At 34.5% G+C, this 18,663-nt stretch overlaps 1 protein-coding gene across 1 annotated transcript in view; it reads right to left on the bottom strand.

The window, feature by feature from the left end:
- LOC148950672 (uncharacterized) overlaps positions 1 to 18,663 on the bottom strand; it is a 122,265-nt gene that overhangs the window by 35,202 nt on the left and 68,400 nt on the right. The window contains exons 5-6 of the mRNA XM_089091700.1: positions 6,545 to 6,930; positions 3,593 to 3,650 (exon numbers count right to left, since the gene is read on the bottom strand). Of these exons, the coding sequence (XP_088947826.1) occupies positions 3,593 to 3,650; positions 6,545 to 6,930 (444 nt within the window). The remainder of the gene's footprint in view (positions 1 to 3,592; positions 3,651 to 6,544; positions 6,931 to 18,663) is intronic.

Consider the following 18,663-nt stretch of genomic DNA (forward strand, 5'->3'; position numbering starts at 1 on the left):
TTATGGGGATGAGAGACTTAGGGTTGTCAGAATGAGGTTCAGAAAGGGGTTGTCGGATCATAAAGAAACTTGGGAAAAGTAAAATTAATGTAACAGTTATGATTAATAGTAGACTAAGTAAACTTAATATCTTATGAAATAAGAAGATACCATCAGTACACTTGCAGCTATCAGATAATCAGTGGTTATCGGATTTTTGTGTCAGAACCCAATCTGATCTTTGAAGGGAGGAAACAGTTCCTAAATTCTGGAGTGTTACATCTACAGCAATAAGCTATCGGACCCGAACCAAGCTTTTAAAGTGAGAGAAGGTCAACTGTTCTAGTTTTGCCTTGATAGGGTTTGCATCTGATACAGGAGGGGAGGGGCTCCTCCCTTGAAACAGATAAATTCCTTATCTCTGGAGGGGTTTCCAGAAATAGATAAAAATCGATAAGACAGAAGAGGTGACATCTCAATTATGCTTTTTAGGGTTAAGCAATAATCCTATCCCTCTGCCTAAACAGGTCGAGAAGGAGGGGAGAGGGGTGGTTTTTAAATCATTACTGGGAAAGAAGTGTTAAAAGGTGTTACTGGTGGTGAAGTGTTAATTGTTATTCTTACCAGGACATCAACAAGAACGGGATTTAACAGAAATTGGTGGATAGTGAGAGCTGTTTTCCGTGTCGTGGCATAAAAACGATCCGAACTCTGCTGAGGAAGGGTTTCCTAAATTTCATCATCAGGGCATCTACCAGAAGAGTGAGTTCAATCTCACCCTAACTTGATAACAGCTAATGTACTATGTTTCTTTTCTTTTTTTTTGTTTTTTTGAGGGGGGGGGAGGGAGGGAACGACCAGGTAAAATCCGTCCTTTGTGAGTTCTTGGAGATGGGGTTACAGGAACTCAGCCGAGCGAAGTCAGAAGCAGCAGTTCATGTCCCAACTATAACTTCTCCGACTACAGGATCGATCCAATACTGTTATGAAAAAGAAAAAAGGGTCCTGAATACTTAAGCACATACACCCCCCCCCCCCCCCCCACCCCACCCCACCCCACCCCCAACTATACTTAGTGGGAAGTAAGGCAGGCTCATAATTTTTCCTATTTATGGATAGCACCTGATCCAGCCTCTGTGGAAGGAGAGGGGGTGATAGGGTTTATCATTCTCATTTTGGCAGCCTGATTCCTAAGCAAGGTGACGGAATTCATAAGAAAACCACCTCAACTGCTTAAATTATGGTTCTGAGTGCCCGTAACCGATTGAACTTTTATGGGGAAAGTGCTAGGATATTGTTATACATATCTAACACCATAAGGACTACATTTAGATTTGATAGGGATTAGCAGCTAAAAGTTTTGCTATTCGGATTAGTAGAAATAGTTAGGCTTCAATACGATTAAACAACGCCCAAAATTCATAGTTCAGCATAAAATCAAGAAATATAGATTAAAACAAAAACGTCAAACCCATATCCACAGGGGTAACCTAGAAGGTGTTAGGTTATACAATATATATTAAGCGAGCGTGCATGCTTTTATGGGTGAACGAAGAAACTAAAAAATATCTATTTCACGACTATTTCCGTTAAATAGAAAAAATACATAAGACATATGGAAAAATAGAGATTTTTAAATATTTTTGACGGGGTTGGCTGTAAATCCAAGTTTTGCAAAAAAAAAAAACAATTGTCAAATAACGTCTTTTGATTCGGCACAGCTGAAATATTCACAATAAATGTGTCCGAGCATAAACCCTTACATTTGTTCTTATGCTTTAAATTAGCTAATTAACAAAGATAAATATAAAAGAATAGACTAGCTTAAAGGTCTTTCTAAAAAGATGTTTTTGTGGGAAAGTCTATTAATTTGAGGTAAGTCTATCAAGAGGGGGGGGGGGAGGGGAGGATAATACGTCTCTACTGAAAACAGAAGTGACACCGATTCGGACTCTTTTTAATGCCCACACCACGTAGCACTTACCAGACCTATTCTCTGGTGTTCAGTGACAACTAGCCTTCACACCTGCATAAACGAAGCGTGGGGAACATCATCTCCCCAAAGAATTAAGCAAAGGGCCCCCCTTTAAAATACTTTACAAGATGCAAATGCAAAAGAAAATAAAAAACTTTTCTCTTTACCGCCTGCCTTTTCTCTTTAAAGCACCCTTGTTCTAAAAGAAGAAGACAAATTAGAGACTTCTTCCAAGCTGTCGAAACAAGAATTATAAAATTTAATGCTGATATTATTCCATCAAATTATTCGTGAACAAGTGACGCTACAGTATCGGGTTTAAGTATATTTTATTTTTTTCTCTTTTATCGCATATACTCCGTCTTTTATATTTTGCTTTTCTTGACATGTAATAAATTAATAATAATTTTCTTTTTTCTAATTGTGCAAACTTAATATTCTGTGTTTTGAGTTAATTGTTCAAATGAAAATAATTTGATATTTACCAAAATTGAGAAGTACTAACTAGCAGTGGGGCAACTGTGTTAGTTACAAACATATTCAAGCGAACATCAGTTATCACCATTACTCAACACCAATCAATCAATACCTGATCACTCCGCACAAATTAAACTTAAAGATGCAACCCTATAACAACCAGATGAAATCTACAATTCCTTGCATCGTTGAACGCACAACGTTCATTTGGCCCATTTATCTGAGAAGGTAACTGTTCATTCTGACTTTTTATATTCGAGGTTTATCTTTCATTCTGTTTTGTGAACTTCCATCGACTTTTTTTCATCGAGGACAACTAAGTCTCGGTGTAAATAATGACCTTTTTTCACTGGCTGTATGGGTAGTCGTAGTGACTTAAAATGCTTCTGCGATAAGGGAGAATCTGTCACCCCTCAGCACCCATATTGCTTGCTTTGTCCAAGTATACCCCTTCAAATAAAGGAACGTGGTGGGGAAGTTACCCCCTCAATATTGATCTGAAGGACTTGTCGCGCGAAGTTGGGATTTTCAAACGATGAATTGTGTCAAAAATTATATTTCAAATCCAAATTAGGCCAATTTTCATTAAAAAAAAGGGGTGCGGGTCTTTCGGCTTAATCTTGATGATTATATTTCTCCTTTTCTTTTGCATACCAGTATAGTTTAAGCCCATAAACTTCGGGATGGAACCTAATATTACAAAGACGTCACTAACAGGATCGCCAAGCATCTTTTGACCTATTAAGTTTTTAGTAAGTTTTGTAAGTCTATTAAGTTTTAGACCTATTAAGTTTTAAATGAATGAGATATGGTAGATCATCGTTTTAAACTAAACAAACCCAAAGAATGCCTAAGTAAAAAGAAAATGACCCATTCAGTCACAAATTACGAGCCATGAAAAAAATTCGTATTTCAGGCCCGAATTCAACAATTTTTCATTTAAAATAGAGGGGGGGGGGGTCTCTCAGATTAATCTTAAAGAGATTCACTTCTCTATCTTCTTTTGCGTGCCAGCATGGTTCACTGATTCCACTGATGGAACGTGCCAGTTTCATTATTGTACTGGAATATGCCAGTAATGGTACTACCAGATGCGCCAGCCGGCGTGGGAAGATCCAAATTAACGCAAGTATGTGGTAATACCATAAAAGAACATCTTACCAAGGATACCAAGAACTTCTTCTCCAGGGTCATTCTCAGGGTCTCTCTCAGATAGCTCCTAAAAAAAAATATAACAGGGTCTTCAACTGCTATTTTAGTTGAATTTTCGCAGCATGGGACACTTGCTATAAAAAAGTAAAAACAACTAAAACATGCGCTGTATATTTTTGAAACCATTTTAATTCCTACGATAAAAAAATTAGTTTTAATTATATAGTAAAATATTCCGCAGTATTCTTCAAATCCTATTAGAATTATCAGCTGAACAAAGAAGCTTATAAAAAATAGTTCATAAAACTGAATTGTCAAATTGTGAACTGTTAATCAGCAAAATATATAAACTTGCAACTTCAAACCGAAGATCCAACAAAACAGACAATCAGAAACACCGATCTAGCTTTCCAGGAAAGCTTCAGATCTGCAAACCAGATTATGAACTCACGATCGCAATTGTTAGCGGAACAGCATTTTGATGATCTAGATTGTCAATGCAGCAGCAGCACATTTTACAACAGCAAATATCTGGAATTTTCAATCCGGTGCTTCAGTAGAAAAGACCTTTATCAAGTCACGCGAGATTTGCAAGAGGTTCAATGTCGATCGTAAAACCCTGTATAGCTCCCCCAAGACAGAGAATGGGGGAGTTACTCGTCTGTTACATAGTGTGGTATTAACATGATTCTAGTGAAGGGATTGAGTAACTCAGGCTCTAGAAGGGGCATTGCAACCCTCTCCCCCCTCAAAAGAGACACAAGAGGATATTAAAATATTTACAAATAGGAAAATAAATAATATTCCTTGTTAAATCTTGGTAGAAAAAAAAACCTGATAGCACTTGCACGCCCCATATTCAAAATTTCAGGATAGCGCCGATAATTAGTTACCCAGGATTTATATTTAATTAGCATTTCCTTTGAGGATACTTATATTCGTGCGCTTTGATGCCCATGCCAGATTATAGTCACACTTGTCGATAAAATCAAAATTATGCACGACTAAAGCGCCAATTACGTTTGCCGTTCGTAATTTCTCGAATTGAATATTGTTCAACTTTGAAACACAAAATTTCTTGACTGACCAATCAGAGTCAAGGTTTAAGGCTTACTTTTTAAAACGAGAGATGATGGAAACTTAGAACAGCGGTTTTTCTATCTGGGAGAGGAATCTGACAAAAGTTTATTAGTAGAGAACAGGTGGACACAAATTACTGTTGGTGCAAACTCTTTAAACTAATTTCTTGCAATTTTAATTTTTTACTTTTTAAATACAAGTGTGACACTAAAATCAAAATAATTGCCTTGTTATTCATGATATTTGGCTTTCTTTATCGATAAATGTGACTATGACGTGGCAGGGCATGAAGCCAATATATCTGAGAGGAAATCAGATACAGCGTTGGTTCTATTGATCGGTTGAGGTTAACAACTTTCTTTTTCGTGCGTAATTCTACGAATATTTTTTTGACTGTCTCTTGCTTCTCCATCAACCGACACTATTGCAGAATGAAACCCCGCCTTTCCTGCATTAACTGATTCGTTATTAAAGAGCCAGCGGAGTGTGTGCTGATTCGCGTTTACCAACGTTTAGTAAATACCATCCACTTACTCCTGGTTTTCATTCTAAGCAACTTCTGTCATCAGATAAGAAGCCAGCTGTAGCATTATATTTCTCTATATTTTTTTTGGCTACTAGTGCACTAAATGGTACACACGAAAGAAGTCAAGTTTGGTTAACGCTAATAAAAAAATAAAATAGGATGTATATATAATAGTTTAGAAACAAATTTGGGGTATATATTTGCACATTAGGGTGGGGTGGGGGGGGGGGGGGGAGTAAAGCATATCATATATTAAATACGTAACCTAACCTAACGTGGTTCCTCCCCCCCCCTAAACCCCAAAAAACAACAGTTTAAATATTGTAAACGCAATGAAAACCACGCTTTGCATTCCATTTCTCTATTGCAAATACCCGTTAGCGGGTTTCGTGTCTGGTTTCCTTGATACAGTCTATAGCGGTGTGTACCAATTAGTGCACAAGTACCTTTTTTTTGCACCTTTCCTTCCCTATAGCCAAAATTTGTACAAGCCTCTTGGTATTTGCCAGGTTATTTTGCTTTACATTCACTTACGTTATTACGATATTTCACTTTACGTTCATGCGTTTTTCGTTTCTACTTTTTGTAATTTATATAGCTGTATAACAAGATTCAACCTGTCAAATTGAAAATCTATTCAAAATATTTTAATTTCTTCAAAAGTTTTCCTACTTAGCAACAGTATTAAAAAATGTTTCTGCTAATGCTACTGTAAACGCACAATAGTAGTAAGCCACCAGATCCAATCTACAGGCAACCACTGCTCCACAATCCCATCCTATCTAAGCTTCTGCTTTGTCTACTTTCCAAAAAAAAACAAAATATTTTATGTTATTTCTAATAATTCCATTCCCACCTAAATTAATGACTTTGGGTATAAATAACCCAGTGTAGATCATATTTATTATTAAACTGAAATTAGAAGTTGGCCAACACTATTATATCAAGTAAGAAGAACAAAAGAGCTGTGCAGTAAATAAGAACCACAGAGAAAGATGCATTAAAAGACAGCACATCTGCACATCTGTCCCCCATCTGCATGTGGGACAAGAAGGGAGGGATTAATGGTGATGAGTCACCCATGAAAAGGGTGAAGAACATCCAAAAGTGTGTAAAGTGCCCTATAATATTCATCTGAAGCTTACGCCATGTTTTCACTGTGAAAATTTAGAGGCTTAAATTTTTTGCGTAATTATTCCCTAATTCAGGTAACAAACCGCTGATCCTCACTTCGCGAGGCTCGGATTAGTGTATACGGATACAAGCGGAGCATTTTACAACTAATAACAAATAAATCAAGCACAAACACATGGATAAAACAGCTGTGAGTAAATACAGAAGAAAAAAATACGTACATTGCTAGGAGAATCGGTAGTAGGTAGGTTGGCTGTAACGACCTCAAGCAATTCAAGCTGCTCGGTCGGAATGTTTTTAAGAGTCGAACATGGGTTTGACTCAAAGCGCTTTCGTGCCAACTTTTTTAGTTTATGCATTTTTTCAGCACGATTCCTCTCATCTTCGTCTAATTTAGTGGGAGTGTTAGCATTCACTTTCTCCGACATTTTCAGTTTTGATTTTTTTTTTCCTTTTCGAGGTAGTTCCTTCTTGTCTGATCTTTGTCCATCAATTGCCACAGGGGAAGGCTCTGGATCAATGAAAAAACAAGGGGTCGACCTCCGTTGCGTTCCAGAGTTTCTCTGGAGGGTCGAGTTAGAAGAAGAGCCAGAAGAAGTCCCAGGATCTACAAGTCAAGAAAGACAAATCATTCCTTGGATGGCATTTGCCACAAAACTCACAACTAGGGAGCAAAATGAAAAATCACCTTTATAAGATCTATTTTTTTCAACTCAAACGTGAAAACATGTACAAAATAGTTTAAAATAACCAAGTTAAAAAATACATGTTTAAAAATACATTACAATCAAATTACATACGTGCACGCAAACAAAACTTTTTCTAGGAGCTTCGATCAAGGAAAGATGTAATTTTTTCAAATTTTCTAGAATTATATTGGTGCCCCCCCCTCCCTCTCATGACATACTTACAAATAAATTTTATTTTGTGACTATGACACAATCTTTGCAAAGGTATGCTTTTGATGTTCACCTATGAAAGTCCCTAATTATTTAGAATTTGTATTCTTTAAAATGATTTGAATTAGAAGATGTTTGGTTATTATCAAATTCAACCAAAATTCATATTAAAGTTTTCACTTCCGATTTTTTTTTTTTTTTATGGAAAGCAACATTTCCCTTGGTTGGGTTTGATGATAAATAAACGATTTTTTAATTCATATCATTCTAGAGAACAAAAATTACAAATAATTAGGATACTTCAAAGAAGATAATACCTAACCCTTTATTGAATAAGAGGAATACCCTTACATACATAATACTTCCTACTAGGCATTAATTTAGAAAACTTTTTCCAAAATATAAGTTTGTTAAAGAAAAGTAAAGAGCTTCATTAGAACAAAAATGAGCAGAAATAAAGCAAAATAATCTTCCAAGTGTAAATCTACCACAAATCACCGTCAATAAATAAATAAAGCCAAAAACGAACAGAAATTACAATAAATAACCGGGTCAAACTCAAAACGAGCAGAAATGAACACGAGTAGGGCTGACATTCCCCGGAAAACCAGAATATAATTTGCACTTATAGAAAACTAAATACATTTTAAATGTTTTCACGTTAATATGTATTTTAAACTGTCAATCCACATTCATTTTTTTTCATCAAAGAACAAATTATTTTCAGGTCTTTAGAAGACATGGGGGAAGGGGGGGGGGCAGTCAGCCCTTCTCATGTTAATTTCTGCGCATTTTGAGTTTGAGTCGGTTATTTATTGTAATTTCTGTTCGTTTAGGCTTTTATTTATTTATTGATGGTTATTTACGGTAGATTTACACTTGGAAGATTATTTGACTTTATTTTTGGTTTAGTGGAGCTCTACACTTTTCTTTTAAGAACTTATTTTGTGGAAACAAATTTTAAATTAATTTCTGTTGGTTTTTTATTGACACAGTCTTTTTCATGGAAAAAGAAAATAATATTTTAAACCTTTTCGGTTTTTCTCTATAAGAATCCATAGTTTGGCTTGCTATTTGCATGTAGGAGAAAATTCGTCAACAATTTTTGACAACATATACCTTTTGGAAAATCTGGACACACATTTTACTGTTTAATTTAGTTTTATACCTCCTCAAACTGACATGAAAAATAAAACTTAATACCATTCACAAAAAATTGTATCTTATGTTCCTTAACAACCTGGATATAGTTACACTGTTTTGATTTAGTTAAATTGTGCGAGCAGAAGTAGTAGTAGTAGTAGCCTTGAAAAATTCAACTTAATATCTTCAGTCGCTCTTGGGATACTGCTGAGATGTCTCATTGGCAACCAGCATAAACACAGTGCCTTTTGATTTAGTTTTAAAGCAATATTTAGCTTTAAAGCTTATTGGACAAATTGCACAACTGTGAGGGGTTGACATACCCAATATTCATAGAGACATGGTTCCTGGACCGTTCAACTATGCTCAATAAAATGACAATTTCAAAATTTTGATTGGACGTGTCTTGAAAATGAATGGGCCTGGGAGGAGGGTTGCTTGGCCTCCAGTCATTTTTAACTCTTAAAAACGGCACTAGAACTTTTAATTTCCAATCGAATTAGCTACTTTAAAAGTTTCTACGATATTACTATCTATGAGGGTGCTGCGCTGCCTACAATATTATCTATATGATCTTTTGAAAACCTGCATGCATATAGTTTTTTCGTTCAATTGAAAACCCCCCTAAACTTTCTCCCTAAGAGTTTCACCTTAATACCCTTAGCGTCATTAGTTAAAGCAATCGTAGTAGTAGCATTAGCAGTATACACATACTCCCTTCTGGTTAGTTCAAATCCGCAATAACTTACCCTGGAAGGTCCTATTTAATAATGTAAGCCATTCTTGAGACAGTACTGTCTCACCCTTTTGACATTCTCTATGCTCATAGTTCGTTTTGATTTAGTTCAATATCCACGTAAATATTCCTTGAAAGCTTCAAATTAATACCCATAGCTTGCATAGTAGCAATGGTTGTATTCAATCAATTAATCAATCGATTTATTTAAAGAAAAAACAGAAAAAAAAATACAAAAACTTATGCCCCCACAAAGGCTCTTCGGCCTGTGAGAGTGGGAGAATAAACATTACATTAAGTAAAAGCCCTAATAATAGATAATAGCACACTACATTAATTAAATTACAACACTAATTAAGCATTAAATTATGCCCCAGTCACAATAAATAATAGCACAAAAAAGTTGCAAAGGAAGGATAGAGGGGAAAAAGAGGAGGGAGGAGAAAACTAACTCCATAGGCATAGGAGGTGGTCAGTTAGCTCTGTTTTAAATTGTCCATAAGAATGACATAGCTAAACTTTAATGGATAGGGAATTCCATATGGAGGCACAATATGAAACTGGATTAAAATCTGATCTTATGGTTTTAGTTTTGTGAATGAAAATATCCATCTCCTCTCTGAGAGAAATAAAAAAAGTTCCTTTCACACTTCAGAATTTAAAAGATAGAATTGTTTGAAGAAATTAGGGAGGAGTCCGTGAAAATACTTAAAAATAAAACAAGAGGAAAAAAAGATGTATGGATTGACCATTCAATAAATTAATGCTGATACTAATGTCACCTCAGATACTAATTTAATTGTTCAGTTATATAATTTAAAAAAAGGAAGGTTAAAAGTAGAGAATGTTGATGCCCTACTGTTGGACAGTAGTACATGAAAGGCTGAATGAGAGAGTGAAAGGTCTTCAAGGATCTTTATCCTTTAAAAAGGATCCTTTAAAAAGGATCTTTATTATTGAACCAGGGAAACAATGACGAAGCTTCCGAAGAACGCCTAGATTTCTAGAGAGCTTAAGTTTGAAAAGAGCAGAGTGATGTTTAAAAGAAAGGTTTTCGTCCAATAAAATACCCAGAAATCAAACATGTCTATCAGGGGAACGGGTTATATCACCATGAGTGGCAGAAATAGTTTGAACCAAAGGACAAGAAGTACATGATCTGAAAAAATAACTGGACTAGATTTAGAGATTTAGGGCTAGGCGATTAGCATCGAGCCAAGCAAAGATCCTATCTACGTTCTCATGATAAGGGAAGATTCCTTAATTTCTGAACACCATAGAGTACTATCATCTGCTAATGCGAAAGTACTGGGTCTAGAGCTGCCTTACTAAGTGGGACAAAATTGTGATCACAAAATACTACAGCAACTTCGTTTAGTTTGTTCAGATACAGCAATAAAAAGATCATTGATGAATAGAAGGAATAAAACAGGTTCCAAGATAGACGCTTGAGGGACACCAAAATCAACACAGAATGAGTAGCATTAGAAAGCAGTATACACATAGCCCCTTTGATTTTCTTCAACATCCCCCTAAACACACGCTTAAAGTTTCAGCTTAACATCATAAAAATTCGTAAAGCATTGCTGATACGTTCTCTTGACAACCTGTATGCGCCTAATGTGTTTCGATTTAGATGAATACTTTTTCAATATTCCACAAATTTTTCGCTTTAAAACCCTTGGCTTTAGTAGCAGTAGTAGTAGTACCAGTAGTAGTAGCAGAATTGATAGGAGTAGCCTTAGCTTTAGTAACAGTAGTAGTAGTAGCAGTAGTAATGATAGTAGCAGCAGTAGTAGTAGCGAAAAAATACAAGTTCAAATTGGGATAAGTCCTTTTATTAGACAGTGAAAACATATATAAAGAAATCTGGATATTTCAACCGCGTACACCAGCGGTCGTCATCAGCAGATAAACTACAGCATTACAATTAAAGCAAACGTATTTATATAGAAGAAAATAATTACTTTCGGATTACAAATAGTTTCCGGTTAATTCACTAGATTTGTCTGAGTGAGTTCATTAACAGGGTTAGCAGTAGTATTAGTAGAGTTAGTAGTAGTAGTAGTAAAAGCAGCAATGGTAGTTGTATTAGCAGTAGCGTCCAAATACTGCCTTAAATCAATTGATATTCCTTTTCTTGCATTCTCTGAAAGTTCCAACTTAATACTTAAATCCATTCTTGAGATACACTTTTGATAATCTGCATGCAGATAGTGAGTTTCTATTTAGTTCAAATTTCCCCTCAATAATCTCTCAAATCTTCACCTTCAACCGCTTAGCCTTAATAGTACTCGTAACACAGTAGTAGTGGAAGCAGTATGAAAAGCGGTAGCAGCAGTAGTGTTATACTATAAGTAATAGTAAGAGTAGAAGCAGCAGTATTAATAGCAGTAGTAGCATGTACATGTTGCCTCTTGGTCAGTTGAACATCCCCCTTATGATACTTCGGAAGTTTCATCTTGATACGGTAAGTCGTTTCAAAAATATTTCTGATATGTCCTTTGAACCCCTTTTCCTCTCAATACTCTTAGCCTTAGAAGTAGTTGCGACAAAAAAACAAAAACGAAAAAAAACAACAAAAGTAGTAGTAGTCTAGTAGTAGTAGTAGCGGTTAAAGTACCAGTGGTAGTAGTATTAGTAGTAGAAAGCACATTTTACCTTTTGAACAATTGATCTTCGCCTTTATGTATTCTCAGAGAAGGTCAAGCTTAGTAGTCAAATCCATTCTTGAGATATGCACTTTTGACAATCTGCATGTACATAGTGTCTTTTGATTTAGTTCAAATTTCCCCTCAATATTCAGTCAAATTTTCACCTCCAGACTGTTAGTCTTAATAATAATAGTATCATAGTAGCGGTGATAGTAGTAGGAGCAGCAGTGGCAGTAGGCTAATAATGTTGAATTAGTAGTAGTAGTAGTAACAGCAGAAGCATCAGTATTCATAGCAGTAGTAGCACGTACATATTGCCTTTTGGTCATTTGAACATCTCCCTTATTATGCCCCAGAAGTTTCATCTTAATACGGTAAGCCGTTCCAAAAATATTGCTGATGCGCGCTATTGACAATCTGTATGCACACAATATGTTTCGATTTACTTCCACTTTCCCCTCAATATTTCCTCAGAGGTTTATTTCATTATCTTGGTAGTACTCGCTACAGAAGTAGGACTTTTAGTACTAGTAGTGGTAGCAGTAGTTGCAGTATTTGTACTAATATCGTGCAAATATTGCCTTTTTGCTCAATAGATCATCTCCCTTATCATTTCGTGAGAGTTCCAAATTAATATACTCAGTCATTCCTGAGTTACGCCTTTTTAACAACCCCCATATATATAGCGTGTTTTGATTTAATTCATCGCTCCCCTATACATTCTTTGAAAGACTCAATCCAACTCGCTTTGTCTTATTGGAAAGTAAAGATCAAACATGCCCACCTTTCTCAATAACATATGCTATATGTAAACAATGGTAGAATTTCCTAACTTAGTGCCCTTAACCTGAGGGCTGTGGGGATAGGAGGGATTGACATCCCTAAAGGCAAAATTACTTGACCGTTCAACTATGCTGAATAAAATAGCCATCTAATAATTTTGATTGGGTGTGTGTTTGGGAAATTACGGGCGTTAATGGGGCGGGGGGATGGTTTGGCTGTCCTCTAGTCACTTTTCACTCTTGAAAAGGAAACTAGAACTTACAATTTGAACATAAACCTCATATACCCCAAGGGAAAACTTACAGCCCTTGCACCCGGGTTCTTGGGGATTGTATCGATCCTGGAGGCATTGTTATATGATCTTTGGACTCTTTTGAACAAAGAGACTATCTCAAAATTTTGATCGTATGTATTTGGGGAAAAGTGGGCATGGGAGAAGGCCTAGTTGCCCTCCAATCACTTTTGACTCTTAAAAAGGGCACTAGAGATTTCAGTTTCAATAAAAACCTTAGATGACCCAGGAGCATAACTTACAACCGTTACTGCCGGGCTCTGGGGGGTTGTTTCAACCCTGGGGGCATTGCTGTATGATCTTTGGACTATTTTGAACAAAATTGTTATCTCAAAATCTTGAACGGATACATTTGGCGAAAAAGGGTGTGAGTGAGGGGGGGGGGGGTACCCTCCAATCACTTTGACTCTTAAAAGAGCACTAGAACATTCAATTTCCAACCAAATCAGCCTCCTCCAAAGTTTTTACGACCAGCACTTAATTAAAAACCTTACATGCCCCCGGAGCATAGCTTACAACCCTTGCCCCCAGTTAGTCAGAGTTAGTGGAGGAGTCATTAATCTTAAGAGTCAGAATTTAACTATGAGTCACACCATTGGATCTTGTTTTCTAAGGCAGCGCTTAGCACTGCCTTAGAAATCATTTAAAACTACTTTATTGTTTCTGCCCCTGCTATTCCATATCGAAAGAGTGGTTGTATAAGCTTGGGACGTGGGTTTCTTTCGATTGAGAATAGAATTTCTAGTGTCTTTGAAAGTTAAAAGTAATTGGAGGGCAACCAGCCCCTGTACCACACCTTTTTCTTACATGGTTTCCAATAACCCAAGGACATCTGACTAAATCTGAGAAATCGATTTTGTTCAGAATAGTTGAAAGGTTCAATAAATGTGTATCCAAGGATGGCGATCCCTACAGCCCCTTGGACAAGGGTCATAAATGACACAAATTGCTAACTCTCCAAAAATAGGCCTTATAAGAAAAAGGCAAGGATCTCTGATCATGGGGATCCAGTGACTAAAAACTTTCAGGGATCGTTCTCTGTGTCAGAACGATCAAGCATCTTGTTATAAATAATTTCTAAGACTACACTGACTATGGAGGACAAAACGAAGAAAACTGTGAAGAAGAAAAGAAGAGGATATTTCCAGCCAGTGAAAAAAGTAAGGATAAATATGCAGATATTTTGGTCTAGACCTCTGCTCGACCATCCTCAGTGCACAAAAGCAAATAAAGAGCAAAAATATACGAATAAAAGCACAACATAAAAACAAAACGAAGCTAAAAAAACAAAACATTAGATTAAAATAGGCCCTCTCCAAGCGACAATGAGATACCCTCTGATGAAAGGTAACAAATAGACCCTGTCCAAACCGCTGTGAAAGGGCACCCTTTTCAATAAGATGTAACAAAACACTAAATTAAAATAGGCCCTCTCCGAAAAACTGATAGGGTACCCTCTCCCATAAGATGTAACAAAACACCAAATTAAGAAAGGCCCTCTTCAAGCAACGGTGAGAGGGTAACCTTTTTGAAGAGAGATAACAAAACAATGAACTAAAAAAGGCCCTCTCCAAACAACGGAGAGAGGGCACCCTCTCCGATGAGAGGTAATAACACATTAAACTGAAAACGGTCCTCTTCAAAGAACGGTGCGAGGGTGCCCTCTCTGATGAGAGGTAATAAAATACTAAAAAAAAAAGTTCTCTTTAAGCAACAGCAAGAGGGTACCCTCTCTGATGAGAGATAACAAAACGCTAAACTAAAAAAGGCCCTCTCCAAGCAACAGTAAGAGGATACCCTCCCACCATTGCTTGGAAATGGCCTATTTTAATTTTTTACTTTGTTTTGGGGGTTCGTTTTGTTTTTATTTTATACTTATTTTTATATTCTTCATATGCTTTTGTGTTCTGAGGACACTAGACCGAAATATCTACATATTTATCCTTCCTTTTTTCATAGGCTGAAAATATCCTCGTTTTTCTTCTTCACAATTTTGACACACTCATGGCGGGGGTAGGGGGCCCAGAAAGGGACCAAAAAATCATTATGTTCCTGATCAGTTTTAAAGTTACGGCAGCCGGGAAATTGAATGTACATGGAATTTTTTCAGGACACGTCACCCACAAAAGGGTGGCGGGCCACCATTCCCTAAACCTTTAAAAGGATTAGCTTGGAGGATACAGTTGAAACTCTGTCGCAGTGTTGGAGGGTCAAGTAGAAAACTAAATTTGATTCCGAGTAGGGGCAGAGATAAACACATCCTAAGACCACACTGGCTGTACATGACATATGAACAAAGAAGAAGAAAAAATAAATGAAAAATAAAATAAAATAGCCAAGAAAGACGGTACAAAATGAAGTAAAATAAAATAGCCGGTACAAAATGAAGTGAAATCAAGCAGATATTTCGACAAGACCTTCCACCAAGTCTTCAGTACTAAAAAAAAAAAAAAAAAAAAAAAAAAAAAAAAAAAAACTTTTGAAGGTAGGCTAACTCAACAAAAGCAGATTACACACTGAATCAAACAAACTAAGCATAAAACAAGCCAGAATAAATGGAAGATCATTCACCAATTAGACTGGGCAAGAATTACTTACTTAGCGTTAGACTTAGCTTGCATAAAGACCTGATTTTCATTAACAATGTGTTCAACTGCTCTTAACTTAAACTGAGGAAAAATGTTATTTGAAGCTTTAAATATTAAGTAATTATAAATTGGGTTTATAGAAATATCTCAATATCTCTATTTATAACAAGATCTCTATAAAATAGGAAAATATGAAGCCAAAGTACATATCCAAGCCATTAAGATGGCAAATCTGCAATATATTGCAAACTGCTAGGGGGATGTAGTTAAGACAAAGTAAAGACTAAACATTTGAGTCTTATTTGGGTTTGACTGAAAGCAAAATATACTTAAAAACTTTCTTTCTTACTATTATAACATTGAAAAAAAGTAAGAATTGTTTAAACTTCAACGAATTAATATCATTATATATTGAACAGTCAGTCTACTTTCATTAGCTCTTTTCAGTAATCTTGATTAATAAGATGATTCTAGTTTTTGACAACTCTTATTTTTAAACATTCAAAAGCCCACTTATATTATTTTTTGTTGTTATTGTCACGACGAACAATAAACAGACTGCGAGATGAGATTATTTTCAATAAAGACGTCTTTTGGAGATTTAGGGGACAGTAGGCCTAATCCTATTTGTGGTAATATCTGTTCATTTTAAAGTTTCCTAGATTATTCATTTTATTTTCTGCTTATTTATTATTCTTCTATTATTGTTTCTATTTATTATTATCATATTATTTATGATTTTGCTATTATATATATAATTTATTATTATGCATTTATTTATTATTATAATTATGCATTATTCTGCTCATTTATTCATCCAGAGCAGTATCTGTTATCTTTATGTTCAATGGAATTGTTCAGTTTTTAGTTTTATTCCTTTTGTGTTCCATTTATTTATTCATAGTAACTTTTGTCCATTTTAAAGTTGTCTTGATTATTCATTTTATTTCCTGCTTATTTATTCATCCACGGCAGTATTTGTTATCTTTATGTTCAATGGAATTGTTCATTTTTTAGTTTTATTCCTTTTGTGTTCCATTTATTTATTCATAGTAACTTTTGTTCATTTTAAAGTTGTCTTGATTATTCATTTTATTTCCTGCTCATTTATTCATCCACGACAGTATTTGTTATCTTTATGTTCGATGGAAGAGTTCATTTTTTAGCTTTATTCGTTTTGTTTTTCATTTATTTATTCATAGTAATTTCTGTTCTTTTTAAAGTTGTCTTGATTATTCATTTTATTTTCAACTCATTTATTCATCCACGGCAGTATTTGTTATCTTTATGTTCGATAGAATTGTTCATAATTTTTATTCGTATTGGGTTTCTTCATTTTAAAGTTGTCTTCATTATTCATTTTATTTTCTGCTCATTTGTTGTTCTTCTATTATTTATTTATTATTGTTTCTATTTATTATTATTACATTATTTATTATTATTATTACTTATTATTCTAATATTATATATATAATTTATTATTGTGCATTTATTTATTATTATTATTATGTATTATTCTGCTCATTTATTCATCCACAGCAGTATCTGTTATCTTTATGTTCGATGGAATTTGTCATTTTTTAGTTTTATTCGTTTTCTGTTTCATTTAGTTATTCATAGTCATTTCTGTTCATTTTAAAGTTGTCTTGATTATTCATTTTATTTTCTGCTCATTGATTCATCCACAGCAGTATCTGTTATCTTTATGTTCGATGGAATTGTTCATTTTTTAGCTTTATTCGTTTTGTTTTTCATTTATTTATTCATAGTAATTTCTGTTCATTTTAAAGTTGTCTTGATTATTCATTTTATTTTCAACTCATTTATTCATTCACGGCAGTATGCGTTATCTTTATGTCCGATAGAACTGTTCATTTTTTTTATTCGTTTTTGGTTTCTTCATTTTAAAGTTGTATTGATTATTCATTTTATTTTCAAATCCTTTATTCATTCACGGCATTATGTGTTATCTTTATGTCCGATGGAGTTGTTCATTTTTTTTATTCGTTTTTGGGTTCTTCAGTTTAAAGTTGTCTTGATTATTCATTTTATTTTCAACTCATTTATTCATCCACAGCAGTATCTGTTATCTTTATGTTCGATGGAATTTGTAATTTTTTAGTTTTAGTCGTTTTCTGTTTCATTTAGTTATTCATAGTAATTTCTGTTCATTTTAAAGTTGTCTTGATTATTCATTTTATTTTCTGCTCATTGATTCATCCACAGCAGTATCTGTTATCTTTATGTTCGATGGAATTGTTCATTTTTTAGCTTTATTCGTTTTGTTTTTCATTTATTTATTCATAGTAATTTCTGTTCATTTTAAAGTTGTCTTGATTATTCATTTTATTTTCAACTCATTTATTCATTCACGGCAGTATGCGTTATCTTTATGTCCGATGGAACTGTTCATTTTTTTTATTCGTTTTTGGTTTCTTCATTTTAAAGTTGTCTTGATTATTCATTTTATTTTCAACTCCTTTATTCATTCACGGCAGTATGTGTTATCTTTATGTCCGATGGAATTGTTCTTTTTTTTATTCGTTTTTGGTTTCTTCATTTTAAAGTTGTCTTGATTATTCATTTTATTTTCTGCTCATTGATTCATCCACAGCAGTATCTGTTATCTTTATGTTCGATGGAATTGTTCATTTTTTAGCTTTATTCGTTTTGTTTTTCATTTATTTATTCATAGTAATTTCTGTTCATTTTAAAGTTGTCTTGATTATTCATTTTATTTTCAACTCATTTATTCATTCACGGCAGTATGTGTTATCTTTATGTCCGATAGAACTGTTCATTTAACTCATTTATTCATTCACGGCAGTATGTGTTATCTTTATGTCCGATGGAATTGTTCATTTTTTTTTATTCGTTTTTGGTTTCTTCATTTTAAAGTTGTCTTGATTATTCATTTTATTTTCAACTCATTTATTTATTCACGGCAGTATGTGTTATCTTTATGTCCGATAGAACTGTTCATTCAACTCATTTATTCATTCACGGCAGTATGTGTTATCTTTATGTCCGATTGAATTGTTCATTTTTTTATTAGTTTTTGGTTTCTTCATTTTAAAGTTGTCTTGATTATTCATTTTATTTTCAACTCCTTTATTCATTCACGGCATTATGTGTTATCTTTATGTCCGATGGAGTTGTTCATTTTTTTATTCGTTTTTGGGTTCTTCAGTTTAAAGTTGTCTTGATTATTCATTTTATTTTCAACTCATTTATTAATCCACAGC

This window comes from Artemia sp. Qi Xiang Cuo, chromosome 7, assembly GCF_049724085.1.
Source record: "Artemia sp. Qi Xiang Cuo chromosome 7, ASM4972408v1, whole genome shotgun sequence".
NCBI lineage: Eukaryota > Metazoa > Arthropoda > Branchiopoda > Anostraca > Artemiidae > Artemia > Artemia sp. Qi Xiang Cuo.